At 48.1% G+C, this 15626-nt stretch overlaps 2 protein-coding genes, 1 long non-coding RNA gene and 1 other non-coding gene across 4 annotated transcripts in view; 3 read left to right on the top strand and 1 right to left on the bottom strand.

Moving 5' to 3' along the window:
- Positions 1 to 15626, bottom strand: part of LOC128423885 (uncharacterized) — a 130940-nt gene that overhangs the window by 30031 nt on the left and 85283 nt on the right. The gene's annotated exons all lie outside the window — the stretch shown is intronic.
- Positions 1 to 15626, top strand: part of TWSG1 (twisted gastrulation BMP signaling modulator 1) — a 194694-nt gene that overhangs the window by 143750 nt on the left and 35318 nt on the right. The window lies entirely within an intron of this gene.
- Positions 81 to 4288, top strand: BCDIN3D (BCDIN3 domain containing RNA methyltransferase). Its single transcript, XM_053409438.1, has 2 exons — positions 81 to 217; positions 3311 to 4288. The coding sequence occupies exon 2, from the start codon at positions 3375 to 3377 to the stop codon at positions 4164 to 4166; it is 792 nt and encodes a 263-aa protein (XP_053265413.1). The 5' UTR covers positions 81 to 217; positions 3311 to 3374; the 3' UTR covers positions 4167 to 4288.
- Positions 9758 to 9852, top strand: TRNAI-UAU (transfer RNA isoleucine (anticodon UAU)). The gene is made up of 2 exons: positions 9758 to 9795; positions 9817 to 9852. It is a non-coding gene; the product is annotated as a tRNA-Ile (tRNA).

Here is a 15626-nt window from a genome sequence, read left to right as displayed (position 1 = left end):
GGTAGGGAGAGCGAGCGTCACGTGCTTTCCTCCCTCACTTCCGGGTGGTGAAGGGGAGGGGCGGGAAGAGAACGAGGGACGCGCTTCCGGGACGCGGAGCACGTGATCCTCCGGCAAACCATAGACTTACGAAAGGTGAAACCGGGGAGGGGGGAAACGTGAAGAGGGATGCTGAACTTCGGGTAGACTCTGGCTTTTGAGGAGTACACGCGTCCTGGTTGGTTTCAGACGTTCTTGGGGGCCGGGGGGAGGTTTTGGTAGGGGGCAGTTGTGGGTCAGAAGCTCCTGCCTCGCTTCGCACATCCCAGGCAGGTAGGAGCGAAGGGAACAGGGCTGCGATTCAGTCCTTCTTGTTGTTGTTGTTACAGATAGGTAGCCGTGTTGGTCTGCCATAGTCAAGACAAAAAAAATTTTTCCTTCCAGTAGCACCTTAAAGACCAACTAAGTTAGTTCTTGGTATGAGCTTTCGTGTGCATCTGAAGAAGTGTGCATGCACACGAAAGCTCATACCAAGAACTAACTTAGTTGGTCTTTAAGGTGCTACTGGAGAAATTTATTATATAACCAATGCAATAAAAATCCAGGAGAACAAAACCCGATAAAAACCAGGAGAATAGGAATTGGCACATTAAAACTAAAACCAAGACAGCATTGGGAGGAATTCCAGCGCACAGCGTAAGTTCCCCAGAATAAAAAAGGTTATTAAGAGCACATCTGAAGATTTTAAGAAAGGGGTGGACATAAATGTATCTGGGGAAGGAGACTCTGTGCTCTTCAGCACTGTACCAAAAAGTTCCACTAGCTCCAAGTTTTTTTGTTTTTTTGTTGTTGTTTCGTGCAAAGTTACTGAGCAAACGGGTAACTGTTGGCATTGTTATTGCACTCTCGGTGCACGCTAAGGGTTTTCCACTGGGTGGGTCAGAAGAGTCAAACGCAATACTGAAAGCAGTGTGAAATGATAATAATAATAATAATAATAATAATAATAATAATAATAATAATAAATTTTATTTATATCCCGCCCTCCCCAGCCGAAGCCGGGCTCAGGGCGGCTAACAACAATAAAAAAAAAATTTTTTTCCTTCCAGTAGCACCTTAAAGACCAACTAAGTTAGTTCTTGGTATGAGCTTTCGTGTGCATGCACACTTCTTCAGATACACTGAAACAGAAGTTGCCCAATCCTTCTATATAGTGAGAAGGTGGGGAGGGGTATTACTCAGAAGGGTGGTGGGAATGGGTGATTGGCAGATAGCTGTGATGAGCCTGTTGACGACTCTTAACGACTGCAATAGTTCTTACAGGAAAAAGCAAGGGGTGAGAAGGTGAAAAATGGCTTTGTCATGTATAATGAGATAAGAATCCAATGTCTTTGTTCAGACCAGGTCTCTCCATGGTTTTAAGTTTGGTAATGAGTTGCAATTCAGCAGCTTCTCTTTCCAGTCTATTTCTGAAATGCCTTTGTAGTAAAACAGCTACTTTGAGATCTTGTATAGAATGTCCTGGGAGATTGAAGTGTTCTCCTACTGGTTTCTCTGTCTTGTGACTCTTGATGTCCGATTTATGTCTGTTTATTCTTTGGCGTAAGGTTTGGCCTGTTTGTCCAATATAGAGAGCTGAAGGACACTGTTGGCATTTGATGGCATATACAATGTTAGACGAAGAAGTGTGCATGCACACGAAAGCTCATACCAAGAACTAACTTAGTTGGTCTTTAAGGTGCTACTGGAAGGAAAAAAATTTTTTTGTTTTGACTATGGCAGACCAACACGGCTACCTATCTGTAACTGGAACAATAAAACAGTACAAATGATTACAATCTCAGGACTAAGAAAGTGCAATTTGAATGAAATGAGATGAGAAACACACAACCTTTAGAAGACACCAGAAGGCAGCGCTGTATAGGGAAGTTTATTTAAATGTTTAAGGTTTTATTAAGATTTTATATATGTTGGAAGCCGCCCAGAATGGCTGGGGCAACCCAATCAGATACAGTGGTACCTCGGGTTACATACGCTTCAGGTTACATATGCTTCAGGTTACAGACTCCGCTAACCCAGAAATAGTGCTTCAGGACCCAGAACTTTGCTTCAGGATGAGAACAGAAATCGTGCTCTGGCAGCGCAGCAGCAGCAGGAGGGCCCATTAGCTAAAGTGGTGCTTCAGGTTAAGAACAGTTTCAGGTTAAGAACAGACCTCCGGAACTTAACCCGAGGTACCACTGTATTAATAATATAGTCATACCTTGGGTTACAGATGTTTCAGGTTGTGTGTTTTTTTGGTTTACGGACCGTCGAAACCCGGAAGTACCAGAACAGGTTACTTCTGGGTTTTGGCGTACGCGCATGTGCATATGCCTTAAATCGAGCTTTGCGCATGCACAGAAGCACCAAATCGCAACCCGCGCGTGCGCAGACTCACCACTGCGGGTTGCAAATGTGCATCCCGCACAGATCACATTCGCGAGCCGAGCGTCCACTGTAATAATAATAATTTATTATCTATACCCCAACCATCTGGCTGGGTTTCCCCAGCTCCCAACAGAATTAAAAGCACAACAGAACATCAAACATCGACAACTTCCCTAAACAGGGCTACCTTCAGATGCCTTCTAAAAGCCAGAGAGTTGCTTATTTCTTTCACATCTAGTGGGAGGGCGTTCCACAGGGCAGGCACCACCCCCGAGAAGGCCCTCTGCCTAGTTCCCTGCAACCTCGCTTCTCGCAGGGAGGGACCCGCCGGAAGGCCCTCAGAGCTGGACCTCAGTGTCTGGGCTGAATGATGGGGTGGAGACGCTCCTTCAGGTATACTGGGCCAAGGCTGTTTAGGGCTTGAAAGGTTTATTATTATTATTGAATAGGACGTCCCTATTTTCATCAGAGAAATGTTGGAAGGTATGAGGTCCAGCGCCGAGGGCCTTCTGGCAGTTCCCTCGCTGCGAGAAGCCAAGTTACAGGGAACCAGGCGGAGGGCCTTCTCGGTGGTGGCACCCACCCTGTGGAGCGCCCTCCCACCAGATGTCAAGAGAAGAACAACTACCAGACTCTGAAGGCACCCTGTTTAAGGAAGCTTTTAATATCTGATGAATTATTGTATTTTAGTATTTTGTTGGAAGCCGCCCAGAGTGGCTGGGGAAACCCAGCCAGATGGGCGGGGTATAAATTGATGATGATGATGATGCCAGACATATACTGAGCTAGGTAAACTGAGTAGACAGAACGAAATTTCCTAAGTACAGCAGGACGGCAAATCCCATGAATAAAGCAAAAGAGTTCCAGTCCTTGCATATAATTTTCACGCCTTTTGTTCCAGGTCTGCGCTACCAGTTTTTGTGAAACATGCAGAAGATTGGGTGTTAGGCCTCGTCCTTCCCAAGATGGCGGTGCCCATGAGTGAGTACTGTAAAGTGCTTGGGGATGCCCAGCTCCCGGGCGGAGCAGCGCCATACGGGAACTTCCCTGATTACTCTCGCTTCCACCCACCGGAGGGACGCATCCAGCTCTTGCCCAGCGCGTTGCTGAGCAAGCTGTTCCCTAACCCACGTGCAAAGCCCCTTTTGGGGCTGGATGTGGGGTGCAATTCGGGGGAGCTCAGCGTCGCCCTGTACAGGCACCTCCTGGGGCTTCAGGAGACCCAAGCCTGCCAGGAGCACCTGAATCAACTTCGCCTTCTCTGCTGCGACATTGACGCTGGGCTGATCGAGAGAGCCAGGCAACAGAACCCCTTCCCTGCCTCAGTTTCCTACGCCGTCCTCGACATCATGGACCCCGACGCAAGGGAGACGGTGTTGAGGTCCTACCTGGGCAACTTTGGCCGCTCCACATTTGACATCGCCTTCTGTATGTCCGTGACCATGTGGATCCACCTCAATCATGGAGACCGCGGCCTGGTGACGTTCTTGTCTTACCTTGCGTCTAAATGCGCCTACTTGCTCCTCGAACCCCAGCCGTGGAAGTGCTACCGGTCAGCTGCCCGGCGCCTGCGGAAACTGGGCAGGCACGACTTTGACCACTTCCGGTCCCTCGCCATCAAAGGGGACGTGGTGGAGAGGATAACCCAGATCTTGACCACCGATTGTGCCATGGAACTGGTGTCTTGCTTTGGGAGCACGAGTTGGGACAGGAGCCTCTTGTTATTTAAATCAAAAGAGGCTCAGGATCTGGTGTGACCGAGGACGGCATCTGGCTGGAGAGAATAAGAGGGGAGTGTTCTGGGCAAGGCTAATTGTTATCTACAGTTCTGTGACTGCACTGAAAGTGGGATAGAGAGGAGTCCAATTCATTTTGTTGTTTCTTTTTTTTAAAAAAAAAGAATATTTATTAGATTTTCCAATTTTTTAAACAAACAAACAAAAACAGAGCAAACAAAAACATTAAAAAAGACATAAAATTCATAAACCATACTTTTAAATAACAAATTTCTCAGACCTCCTCATACTTCTCCTCCTTGTATCCCAATTAAGGTTATTTGTTCAGCAAATCCTTCATTTAAAGCATTACAGCTTATAACATTACCTTATTTTTCAAACCCTTTTTTCCCCCCATCTATGTTCTTTTATATCATTACAGCTAGAAACCACTCAATTTCAATCCAACACCGTTTAACTTTCCTTAATTTTACAGTATTTCTGTAAATAGTCCTTAAATTTTTTCCAATCTTCTTCAGCCGACTCTTCTCCCTGGTCACGGATTCTGCTCGTCAATTCTGCCAGTCCCATACACATTTTGTTGTTTCTTTAAGTACTTTGTAAAAGGTTCCCATTCTTCTTTAAAGTCACAGTTGTCCTTATCACGTAGTTTGTGCGTCAATTTCGCCAGTTCCATATAGTCCATCAATTTCTCTCGCCGCAGTTCTTTTGTCAGGATTTCTTCCTTCTTCCATCCGCGTGCTATTAAGACTCTTGCCGCCATTGTTGCATACATGAATATATTCTTCGATTTCCTTGGCAGGTCTTTTCCTACAATCCCTAACAAAAATGCTTCAGGTTTTTTTTTTACAAATGTTAATTGGAACATTTTCTTCAATTCATTGTATATCATTTCCCTTTTTTTTAAATTTCACTATTGTTTTGAATAAACAAACACAAATTTATTATTGGTAACATATAGGCAGACAATTTAAGGATCTTTACAATTTTATAATATGCAGAGAATAACATGTGCTGAAAAACCAGAGAGAGGAGCTGAGGGAAGTCCGGGTGCTTTTTTCTTGGGGAGCGGGGAGGGAAAATTGGGGGGGGGAATGAGGATGATATGTCTTTGATAAATGGTTATGCTGAAATTCTTAATAAAAACTATTCAAAAAAATAATAAAGAAAGTGGGGTAGAGAGGAGGGGTTCTTAAACCATCGACCGCCGCCCCAGAGCCCACTGGAGAGGTATGAAAATTACGAAGGCCCACCAGTCGCGAAATGGCAGTACAGGGACAAAGCCAGTAACAAAACGGTGACCGGTGAACACAGAGCCCATCCTAATCCGGTGGCAATTAGCGACATCATTTTCATCATTGGATATCCAAACCCACATTAGGAAATTTTCAGATACAACAATGATTTCCTTGTGGCAAGGATACTAGCTTGAAGACAGCTGAGCTATGGAACCCTAAGTACAGATATTGCTTCTGGCAGTATCATAATAAGAATAATAATAAAATATTTATATCCCGCATTCCTCGGCCGAAGGGCTCAGAGCAGCCTCCCCATTTTAGGCCAAATTGATGGAGAGATTCTAAGCTGAGAGATTCTAAGTTTGATCTTATGCAGTGGTACCTCGGGTTAAGTACTTAATTCGTTCCGGAGGTCCGTTCTTAACCTGAAACTGTTCTTAAGCTGAAGCACCACTTTAGCTAATGGGGCCTCCTGCTGCTGCTGTGCTGCCGGAGCCCGATTTCTGTTCTTATCCTGAAGTAAAGTTCTTAACCTGAAGCACTATTTCTGGGTTAGCGGAGTGTGTAACCTGAAGCGTATGTAACCTGAAGCGTATGTAACCTGAAGCATATGTAACCCGAGGTACCACTGTATGTTCTGCACGCACATACATGCCCCTGACAGTATTTTTACTCATCTATCATTTCTTCCCCCCTTCTCTTTTCACGCTTTAACTTGCACTATACTCCTCCACAAGCTACCGTATTTCTATTACAGTCATACCTCGGACTACAGATGCTTCAGGTTGCACGTTTTCGGGTTGCGCACTGCGCTGCACCCGGAAGTACCGGAATGAGTTACTTCTGCGTTTTGGCGCTCGTGCATGCGCAGAAGCGCTAAACTGCGCTTTGCACAGAAGCGCAGAAGCGCAACCTGCGCAGACGCAGTGCTGCGGGTTGAGAACACTGCGGGTTGCGAACGTGCCTCCTGCATGGATCACGTTGACAACCCGAACATCCACTGTAATTCCTCATCAACTGCTTTTATGTTAACTTCTTCTTTCTATACTACTTTTCTTACGTTCTTCCTTTCTAATTATTACTATTGTTGTTAAATTAACCTTTAATCTCTCTAATTTTCTCCAGTACCTGCTCTGGCCCTGTAGAGGAAGGAAGACTCCCTTTTCTCCTTTGCTGACTTTCTCTTTTCTTCCAACCACGTTTATTTAGCATATGGGGATTTGCAACAAGAAGACTGCAGCATGGCAAGGGAAAGCAGTGGGCAAGTATGGTGGTACTAGTTGTACTTTGAGAAAAGTACTTTGAGTCATACAGTTTGAGAAACACTGGGACAGTGGACAGAGAATTTAGAATCCTGAAAAATTAGAACGCTTAAAAATACATAAGTTGCCAAGCTATCAGAGCTGGGGAAAGTGGCGTAGGTATGTGTTGGCAATATTGATGCAGTCTCAAAAAGCTAGAAAAGAAGGCTGAAGACTGGGTTTCCATTAGTTAATGCTCTTTTTCCTTTCTTATGATGAGCGGAAACAGTGTAAAACGTTTGCAAGTGTATTTTGCTTATTCAAGATGGGTTCCGTGATTCACCATTGCCACCAAACTTTGATTAAAATTTATAAAATATTAAATTGGTTTTGTTTTATTCCATTGCATGTAACGTATGAACACAAACAAGGACGACAAACATAAAAATATAAAAATATCAGAAATGACAGAGGGGCACATATCCATTCTCTTAATTTGTCAACAAAATTGGAAGACGTGAGACGCCTCCTAATAAGAGGTCCACGTTTCCCTTATTGGCAGTGCCAAAGAGTTCTGGAGGTTAGCTGGACTGAAAAAGTCCAACTGTACAGTACAAATGTTCTGGTTCTCCTAAACCTTTGGAAATCTTTATATTGTAGGTTATATTTTCTGTGATCACCAAGTTCCATATTTCCATGGAAATATCTGGAGACTCTGCTGAGATTGGCCAAAGGGTGGTGGGGCTCCCTTTGTAGTTTTCCACCCCCAGAAGAATGAGGAACGGTAGCTTGGGTGACAGAGGGCTTTGTCTATGGCAGCCTCTAAATTGTGAAACTCCCCAGGGAAGTGTGCCTAGCATCGTCCTTGTCCGGCTTTTGCCACATGCTGGAGACACACCTTTGGACAGTTCAGGTATTTGTGTCCATAGGAAGTAGGCAAAGGACAGGTAAAAGGAAGCCCCGCCTCCCTTTCCAAGGTAATGGGGCCCTTTCTATGTCCAGCTGTCCTTTGTCAACAACAAATGGTCGCTGTTTTTTGTGTTGAATATATGCTATATGCTAATTTATGGACCTCATAGGTATCTCAAGCCATTTGCACATGCAGAATGTAGGCACCCTATATATAGAAAGTGTCAAGTTGTGGGCGAACATATCAGACGACACAGCGATTCTTCCAAAGCAGTTCTTTATTTGTAAGCTGGAACAGAACTGAACTGAGGAGCTCAGTCAGCCTGCTTATATAGAGCCCCACTAGAATGCAACAGTAACCATTTTCTGTAACTAGCCAATCACTGAACATCACTTTCGATCATTTGCATACAAACTATCCAATCACTGAACGTCACTTTGGATCCTTCATTTGCATAACTATCTACAGTATCCCCCTGCTGGCCCAGGGTGAGAACTTCAGTACATAACAGAAAGGAGCAAACCAGTGATTTTTTTAGGAAGCAGGCTAGCAAGCAGGGCCCATGACTTACATCATAGGGGCCTACACAACACACAAAGCTTTTTGTTAGGTTTTATTTTATTATCTTCTATTTTGGAAATGTACATCCAGTTTTTTGTTCCTTTAATATTTGGGGGCCCCCCCAAGAGAATGGGGCCCGAAGCTATAGCTTGTTTAGCTTATACGTAAATCCGGCCCTGGTGGCGGGAAGCCGCTCCGAGCGAGGGAGCCGATAAACGGCCAAGCGACCGTGCGGCGCCGAGGCCTCCTCCGTCCCCTCACACCGAGGCGACCGTGAGGGCCTCTCCACACACACCCGTCCGTCCCACCGTGTTTATTGTGTGTTTTGTGCATACTGTGCGACGTCGGGGGGACGGGACACACACTTTCTTCACGCCCCTCCAGCCTTTTCGCCGGCCGGCCTTCTTCCTCCGCCGCTTCGGGCCTTCCAACGGGAAGCGCCCGGTCGGCGGCCCCTCGGGGCCCTCCCTCAGCCTCCCGGCGACGCGTCGCCTCAGAGGCGCCGCCGCGTTCCTTCTCCCTCGACCGTGTTTCCCATCCCCGCTTCTTCTCCTCGGCGGGCGGCTGAGGGAAACGGGCCCACCAATGGCGCCCCTCAGAGCAGCCGGCGAGAGGCCGAAGGGGGAACGATAAAGCGGGACGGAGCGATATTCTCTTTTCCCTCGCTCCTTCTCCCTCGGCCGTGTTTCCCATCCCTGCTTCTCCTCCTCCTCGGCGGGCGCCTGAGGGAAACGGGCCCACGAATGGCGCCCCTCCGAAGGAAGGGGGAACGATAAAGCGGGACGGAGCAATATTCCCTTTTCCCTCGGCCCTGTTTCCCGCCCGCGCTTCTTTTCCTCAGCAGGCGCCTGAGGGAAACGGGCCCACGAATGGCGCCCCTCCGAAGGAAGGGGGAACGATAAAGCGGGACGGAGCAATATTCCCTTTTCCCTCGGCCCTGTTTCCCGCCCGCGCTTCTTTTCCTCAGCAGGCGCCTGAGGGAAACGGGCCCACGAATGGCGCCCCTCCGAAGGAAGGGGGAACGATAAAGCGGGACGGAGCGATATTCTCTTTTCCCTCGCTCCTTCTCCCTCGGCCGTGTTTCCCATCCCCGCTTCTTCTCCTCGGCGGGCGGCTGAGGGAAACGGGCCCGCGAATGGCGCCCCTCAGAGCAGCCGGCGAGAGGCTGAAGGGGGAACGATAAAGCGGGACGGAGCGATATTCCCTTTTCCCTCGCTCCTTCTCCCTCGGCCGTGTTTTCCATCCCCGCTTCTTCTCCTCCTCGGCGGGCGGCTGAGGGAAAGGGGCCCACCAATGGCGCCCCTCCGAAGGAAGGGGGAACGATAAAGCGGGACGGAGCAATATTCCCTTTTCCCTCGGCCCTGTTTCCCGCCCGCGCTTCTTTTCCTCAGCGGGCGCCTGAGGGAAACGGGCCTACCAATGGCGCCCCTCAGAGCAGCCGGCGAGAGGCTGAAGGGAGGCGGAAGGAGAAAGCGGGACGGAGCGATATTCCCTTCTCCCTCCTCCTCCTCCGTTGGGCTGGAGTTCGGGGGCGAAGGAGGGAAAAGAGTCGGGAATGTCTTTTAAAAATGAGGAAAATAAAAGCGGCGTTGGCGGCGCCCCAGTGGCGCGTAGCCGAGGCTGAGCCCTTGATAAAGCGTTTCGGGAGGAGTTGATGTCAGGGCTCCAGTGGCGCAATCGGTTAGCGCGCGGTACTTATACAGCAGTACTAGAGCAGAGCGATGCCGAGGTTGTGAGTTCGAGCCTCACCTGGAGCACATGTCTTTTGGGGCCGCTCAGCTTTTGGGCCGTGGCGGGAAAAGGGGGATCGGGGGGTATTATAGCCCGTCGCCGCAGCCGCCCGCTTAGGAAACGTCGCGGGGAAGGAAGATTTTCCATGCAAGGGGAGGAAATGAAGGAGAATAAAAGGGGAGAATTGCATGACCCCCTTGCATTGCAAACGGGAGGCGATCTGCACGCCTTTCCGCCTTTGCATTTGCCATGCAGGGACAAAGGACACAAATAGGCTTGGAAATTGCTTATGTGTGAGTGCCTGGAGGATGGATGGCGGCTAATAGATTGAGGCTGAATCCTGACCAGACAGAAGTACTGTTTTGGGGGGACAGGAGGCGGGCAGGTGTGGAGGACTCCCTGGTCCTGAATGGGGTAACTGTGCCCCTGAAGGACCAGGTGCGCAGCTTGGGAGTCATTTTGTGCTCGCAGCTGTCCATGGAGGCACAGGTCAATTCTGGGTCCAGGGCAGCTGTCTCCCAGCTCCATCTGGTACGCAGGATGAGACCCTCCCTGCCCGCAGACTGTCTCGCCAGAGTGGTGCATGCTCTGGTTATCTCCCGCTTGGACTACTGCAATGCGCTCTATGTGGGGCTACCTTTGAAGGTGACTCGGAAACTACAACTAATCCAGAATGCGGCAGCTAGACTGGGGACTGGGAGCGGCCGCCAGGACTACATAACACCGGTCCTGAGAGATCTACATTGGCTCCCAGTACATTTCCAAACACAATTCAAAGTGTTGGAGCTGACCTTGAAAGCCCTAAACGGCCTCGGTCCAGTATACCTGAAGGAGCGTCTCCACCCCCATCATTCTGCCCGGACGCTGAGGTCCAGCACCAAGGGCCTTCTGGCAGTTCCCTCATTGCGAGAAGTGAGGTTACAGGCAACCAGGCAGAGGGCCTTCTTGGTGGTGGCGCCCGCCCTATGGAACGCCCTCCCACCAGATGTCAAGGAAATAAGCAGATATTTTATCTTTAAAAGATATCCGAAGGCAGCCCTGTTTAGGAAAGTTTTAAATATTTGATGCTGTATTGTTTTTAACACTTGATTGGAAGCCGCCCAGAGTGGCTGGGGAGACTCAGCCAGATGGGCGGGGTATAAATAATAAATTATTATTATCATCATCATCATCATCATCATTATAGTTGGGTGTTTTAATCTTGAAACAAGAGACAGGGCAAGGCAGGTTTTTTTATTATTTATTTCTAAGTGCTTTCTGCTGAGCTGGTAAGAACACCCCCTCGTTTTCCTCATTTATCAGCTTGCAGGCTGGTCAGGAAAGGGGTAGTAAAATGAATAAGCAAATAAGGTTGCTGGTCATAGCTGTCAACTTTCAGATTTGAAAATAAGGGATCAGCAGCCTGGAAAATAAGGGATCAGCAGCCTCACCTGTCCGGGGACAGTCTATGGGATATTTAACAATCCGGGATAGCAGCAGGAAACGGCACTGGTATAAGGGAATTTCCCGCGAAAAAAAGGGAAGGTTGACAGCCATGTTGCTGGTGCATTGTGTAGAAAGAGGTGAATTTTGCTTCCGATTTATGTACTTTATTTATTATTATTATTATTAATTAAATTTCTATAGTACCCTTCATCTTCTTCTTTGGCAATCCCTCGTAGCCAAGTAAGATTGTCTTCCATAAACACGGTTTTAATGAGTCCATAAGTGACTGTGAAGGCCAATTCTGGATCCACATGTCCTTCCACAGTGGGTACATAGGTTTCCGGGCAGGAGTTGATCATGGTGTGGATTTGCCAAGCGTGCCTCCCTCTTAGCACGTTTCTCCCTTGCATCCTGAGTTTGAGTGTCTACAAAGCTTTGGAAAAGGCTGTTCTCCAACTGGAGCGCTCGCAGGCCGGTGTTTCCCAGTTGTCAGTGTTTATACTACATTTTTTAAGACTTGCCTTGAGACAGTCTTTAAACCTCTTTTGTTGACCACCAGCATTACGCTTTCCATTTTTAAGTTCGGAGTAGAGTAGTTGCTTTGGAAGACGATCATCAGGCATCCGCACAACATGACCACTCCAATAAAGTTAATGTTGAAGAATCGTTGCTTCAACACTAGTGATCTTTGCTTCTTCCAGTAATTTTTGGAGCTGAGGTGTTATTATTATTTCCCCCCTTTATTTTACTCCAGACCTTGATTTCCCATATAATGAACTTCATGGCACAAAATATTGGTTTTCAAAAAGACCTTTATTTAAAAAAACAGGGTTTGCTTTCACTGTGGGTTCCTTTTACATTACATTCCCTCTGAATTCACGCCCCTTATCTCTAGCCACCAATAAGTGGTTGGGTGACAAAAGCAGTTGTGATTTTTTATTTTCTTGGCAGCTGCGTAGGCAAGGTGAGCCCAGAGGGCACAAATGTTGGCAACTCGTTTCTGTGTCCCCGGATTGCCCTGCCTGCCCCCAAACTACCAGGGCTGCTCCCCCCCGGAAACTGCCTCTTTCCCCTCATTCGCCATGACCATTTATGACATCACAGTGTAGCACCCTGCTTGTGGTTAACGCTTAGCTGGAATGAAATATTCAACGCAGCAATAGAGAAATTAAAATAATAATTTATTTGTCAGACAAATAAATGAGAGACACAGTGGTATATGGTTACCAAAGCTCTGCCCACTCCAGCCCTGATGGGCAGCACTTATATTCCCTCAGCCCAGCCCCCTTGCTCCTCCTTTGGCTGCCTCTGTCCAATCAGCCTGGTTGAAATTCCTATTGGCTGTTTGCTAGAACCAATCATAAAAGATACACCCATTTCCTATTACCTTTTATGGGAGACAAAGAGCTATATTTCCTTCTATCTATAAATGGCAGACAAGTAGTCATATATCTTACATTTACCTCGACCAGGCACCTTAATTACCAGATAACCTTTGGCCCCTCTTGCCCTATTCCCTGCAAAACAGATGGCTAATGGTTCTAATTTTATCTTAAACAGAGATCTTGGGTTCACCTTCTCACACACCATCTATGAAAGATCTCCTTCTTTGGAGGTCTTTAAGCAGAGGCTCGACAACCATATGTCAAGAGTGCTCTGATGGTGTCTCCTGCTCGGCAGGGGTTTGGACTCGATGGCCCTTGTGGTCTCCTCCAACTTTATGATTCTATGATTCTATGAAATAAGAATCTAACATTTCTTACTTTCTAAATCCTTTGCATAATTACATTTAAGCCAATATATTTCATACACAACATATATAGTTTTTTAGAAGAAAGGGAACTTAGTAAAAGCTAAGCTAAATTCTAAGTTCTCTAAAGCTTCAAAGCAGTTTCAGAAAGCTGCTTTGCCTAGTCCAGCTGCTGTTTCTATTTGCCCTTTTAACCTTATGAAAATGTGGCTCAAGTCTCTAATGGGAGGCACAATAATTCTTACTATTTACCAACTTAATTGCAGCTTGATTGTATTCTGTAATTTGTATGGTCAGTGTGACCTTTTGCTCCTAGCCTGTAATTTCCTTTTACAACCCTGAGGCACTCGTCTCCTGCTAATGCTAATACAAATCAGAGGGGCCCTGTTTAAGAGGATGATGAACAGCTGCCAGCTGCTTTATGCCTAGCATGAAAGATACAAACATTTGCAAATATATTTTCTTAAGCTCATTTTAAAATACAAATCTTGATCAGATGCCTCAACAGGTAGATGTCTATAACATCACAGGGAGTCCATAGCCAACGGTCACAGCTGGGGAAACATCTGCACAGCCCTCGCTGGCCTCACAATGGTGGGGCACCTCAGCAGTTATTAAAAATGAGGTGACCCCCCCATTGTGAGGCCTGGGAGGGCTGTGCAGATGTTTCCCCAGCTGTGGCCATTGGCTACCAACTCCGTGTGATGTCACAAGGGGGTGCAACCCCCCCTTCCTGTGACATCACTACCAAGGAGGGGTACCCTATGATCCTAGAGATTTCCCATACAATAAAAACATGGCACAAAACACAGATTTCTTTTCAGAAAACGTTTATTTTGTAAAAAAATTAGAAAGGCCAAGTTCCTGAAAGGCCAAGGGAAACAGATGAGTGGGGTGGCCACCATCCGACAGCGTCAACCCAGACTCCCCTGGCTTCCGCCTGGCAACTTCACCTCTGGCAGGCCTGCGCAATGGGCAGGCTCCCGGAGATGAAGGAAAACCAGTTTTCGTTCACAGATAGCAGCCAGCTTCATCAGCCTTGCGGCCTCCGCTGGCGTCTATTTGTGAAGTCCGCTGGCTCCAGTTGAGCACCTCCATGGCTGTGCCGGGCATCTTCCCTCCTCAGTTTGGCCATCCGTTTAATGTCAAGAGGCCTAGGCCTTTTGTCATTAAATGGATGGACCAAAGACACGGGTGAATGCCAGCCATGTCCACAAATAGCAGCCAGCTTCATCAGCCTTGCGGCCTCCCTTGGCATCTATTTGTGAACACTGGCTTCACCTAGACGCCTCCACGAGCTGCCAAACGGGCAATTTTCCCTCCTCACTACCAGCTGGTCCACACCTGCAAATATCAGCCAGCTTCAGCTTAGGGCCTCCACTGACATCATTTAAATGCAAATGCAAATCACAACTGGTTTCCGCCTAGGGGCATTCACCCGCTGCCCTAGCGGCAGCTTCCCTCCTCGGTTTGGCAGCCTGTTAATAAACAAACTAGGCTTCCAAACCACAGCTTGCACCCATTTCAACAGGCGTAGCCTCGCGGCATCCGCTAGCCTGAATGCAAACTCTTCCGGCATCCATCCACCACCAACAGCCCGGCCAGGTCCATCGCCAGACGTAAGCCAGCTTCAGAGCTGAATATCGGCCGCCTTCAGGTAGCGATTCCACTAGCAAGTCAACTGGAACTTGCTTTCTCCTTGCTCCACAGCATCCCAACACCAGGCGATCGCCTCCTTCCGCTTGCCAGCTTGCCCCCACCGTCTGGTCTTGGGGAAAACCTCGCCGCCATTGGATGTCCCTGAAAGGCAAAGGCAAACACGTTGATGGGATGGCGACTATCGCAGCGTCCACCCAGACTCTTCCACAGGCTTTGGTCTGACAACTTCATCCCTGACTGGCCTGCCCCGTCAAGGCAGGTTGCAGAAGTGGAGGGTCGCCAGTTTGAAGCGGTAGATCCACAAGTGGACTACACTGGTTTCCCTGGTTTCCACCTCTAGGGCTGTGCCGGGTAGTTTCCCTCCTCGCTTTGGCCGTCGACGTAAGGTCAAGAGCTCTACGAATGTCAGCAAGCTGACATTCTCAAAAGGTAGGTCTGTTGACCTTAGGTTGAGGGCCAAAGACAAAGGTGAATGTCACCAGATAGCGTTCACAAATGGATCGGCCAGCTTCACGGGCCTCTCGGCCTCCACTGACATCCCCAAATGTGAACCTGGCTTCACCAAGGCGCCACCACTAGAAGCCGATGGGCAACTCTCCCTCACCACAGAATTCGCCAAGGGACACTCACCCGCCGCCAAAGGGGCAGCTTCCCTCCTCGGCTTGTCCGCCTGTTAATAAACAAACTAGGCTTCCAAACCCGTTTGCATCCCCTCGGCCAGTCTTGTAGCCTTGCGGCATCAACCAGGCACTGAATGCAAACCTTCCGGCAATCCGTCCACCACCAACAGCCGCGCCAGGTCCATTGCCAGACCTCCCCCTGCTTCAGACCTGAATTTCATCCACCTTCAAGTGCGATCCCACCAGCAAGTAAACCTCAACTTGCCTTCTCCTTGCTCCACAGCATCCCAGCGCCAGGCGATCGCCTCCTTCCTCCGGCCAGCTTGCCCCACGGGACAGGAGACCA

This window comes from Podarcis raffonei, chromosome 12 (assembly GCF_027172205.1).
Source record: "Podarcis raffonei isolate rPodRaf1 chromosome 12, rPodRaf1.pri, whole genome shotgun sequence".
NCBI classification, from domain to species: Eukaryota; Metazoa; Chordata; class Lepidosauria; order Squamata; family Lacertidae; genus Podarcis; species Podarcis raffonei.
Note: the sequence above shows the minus strand (reverse complement) of the source record. Positions and strands in the feature narration are given on the sequence as shown.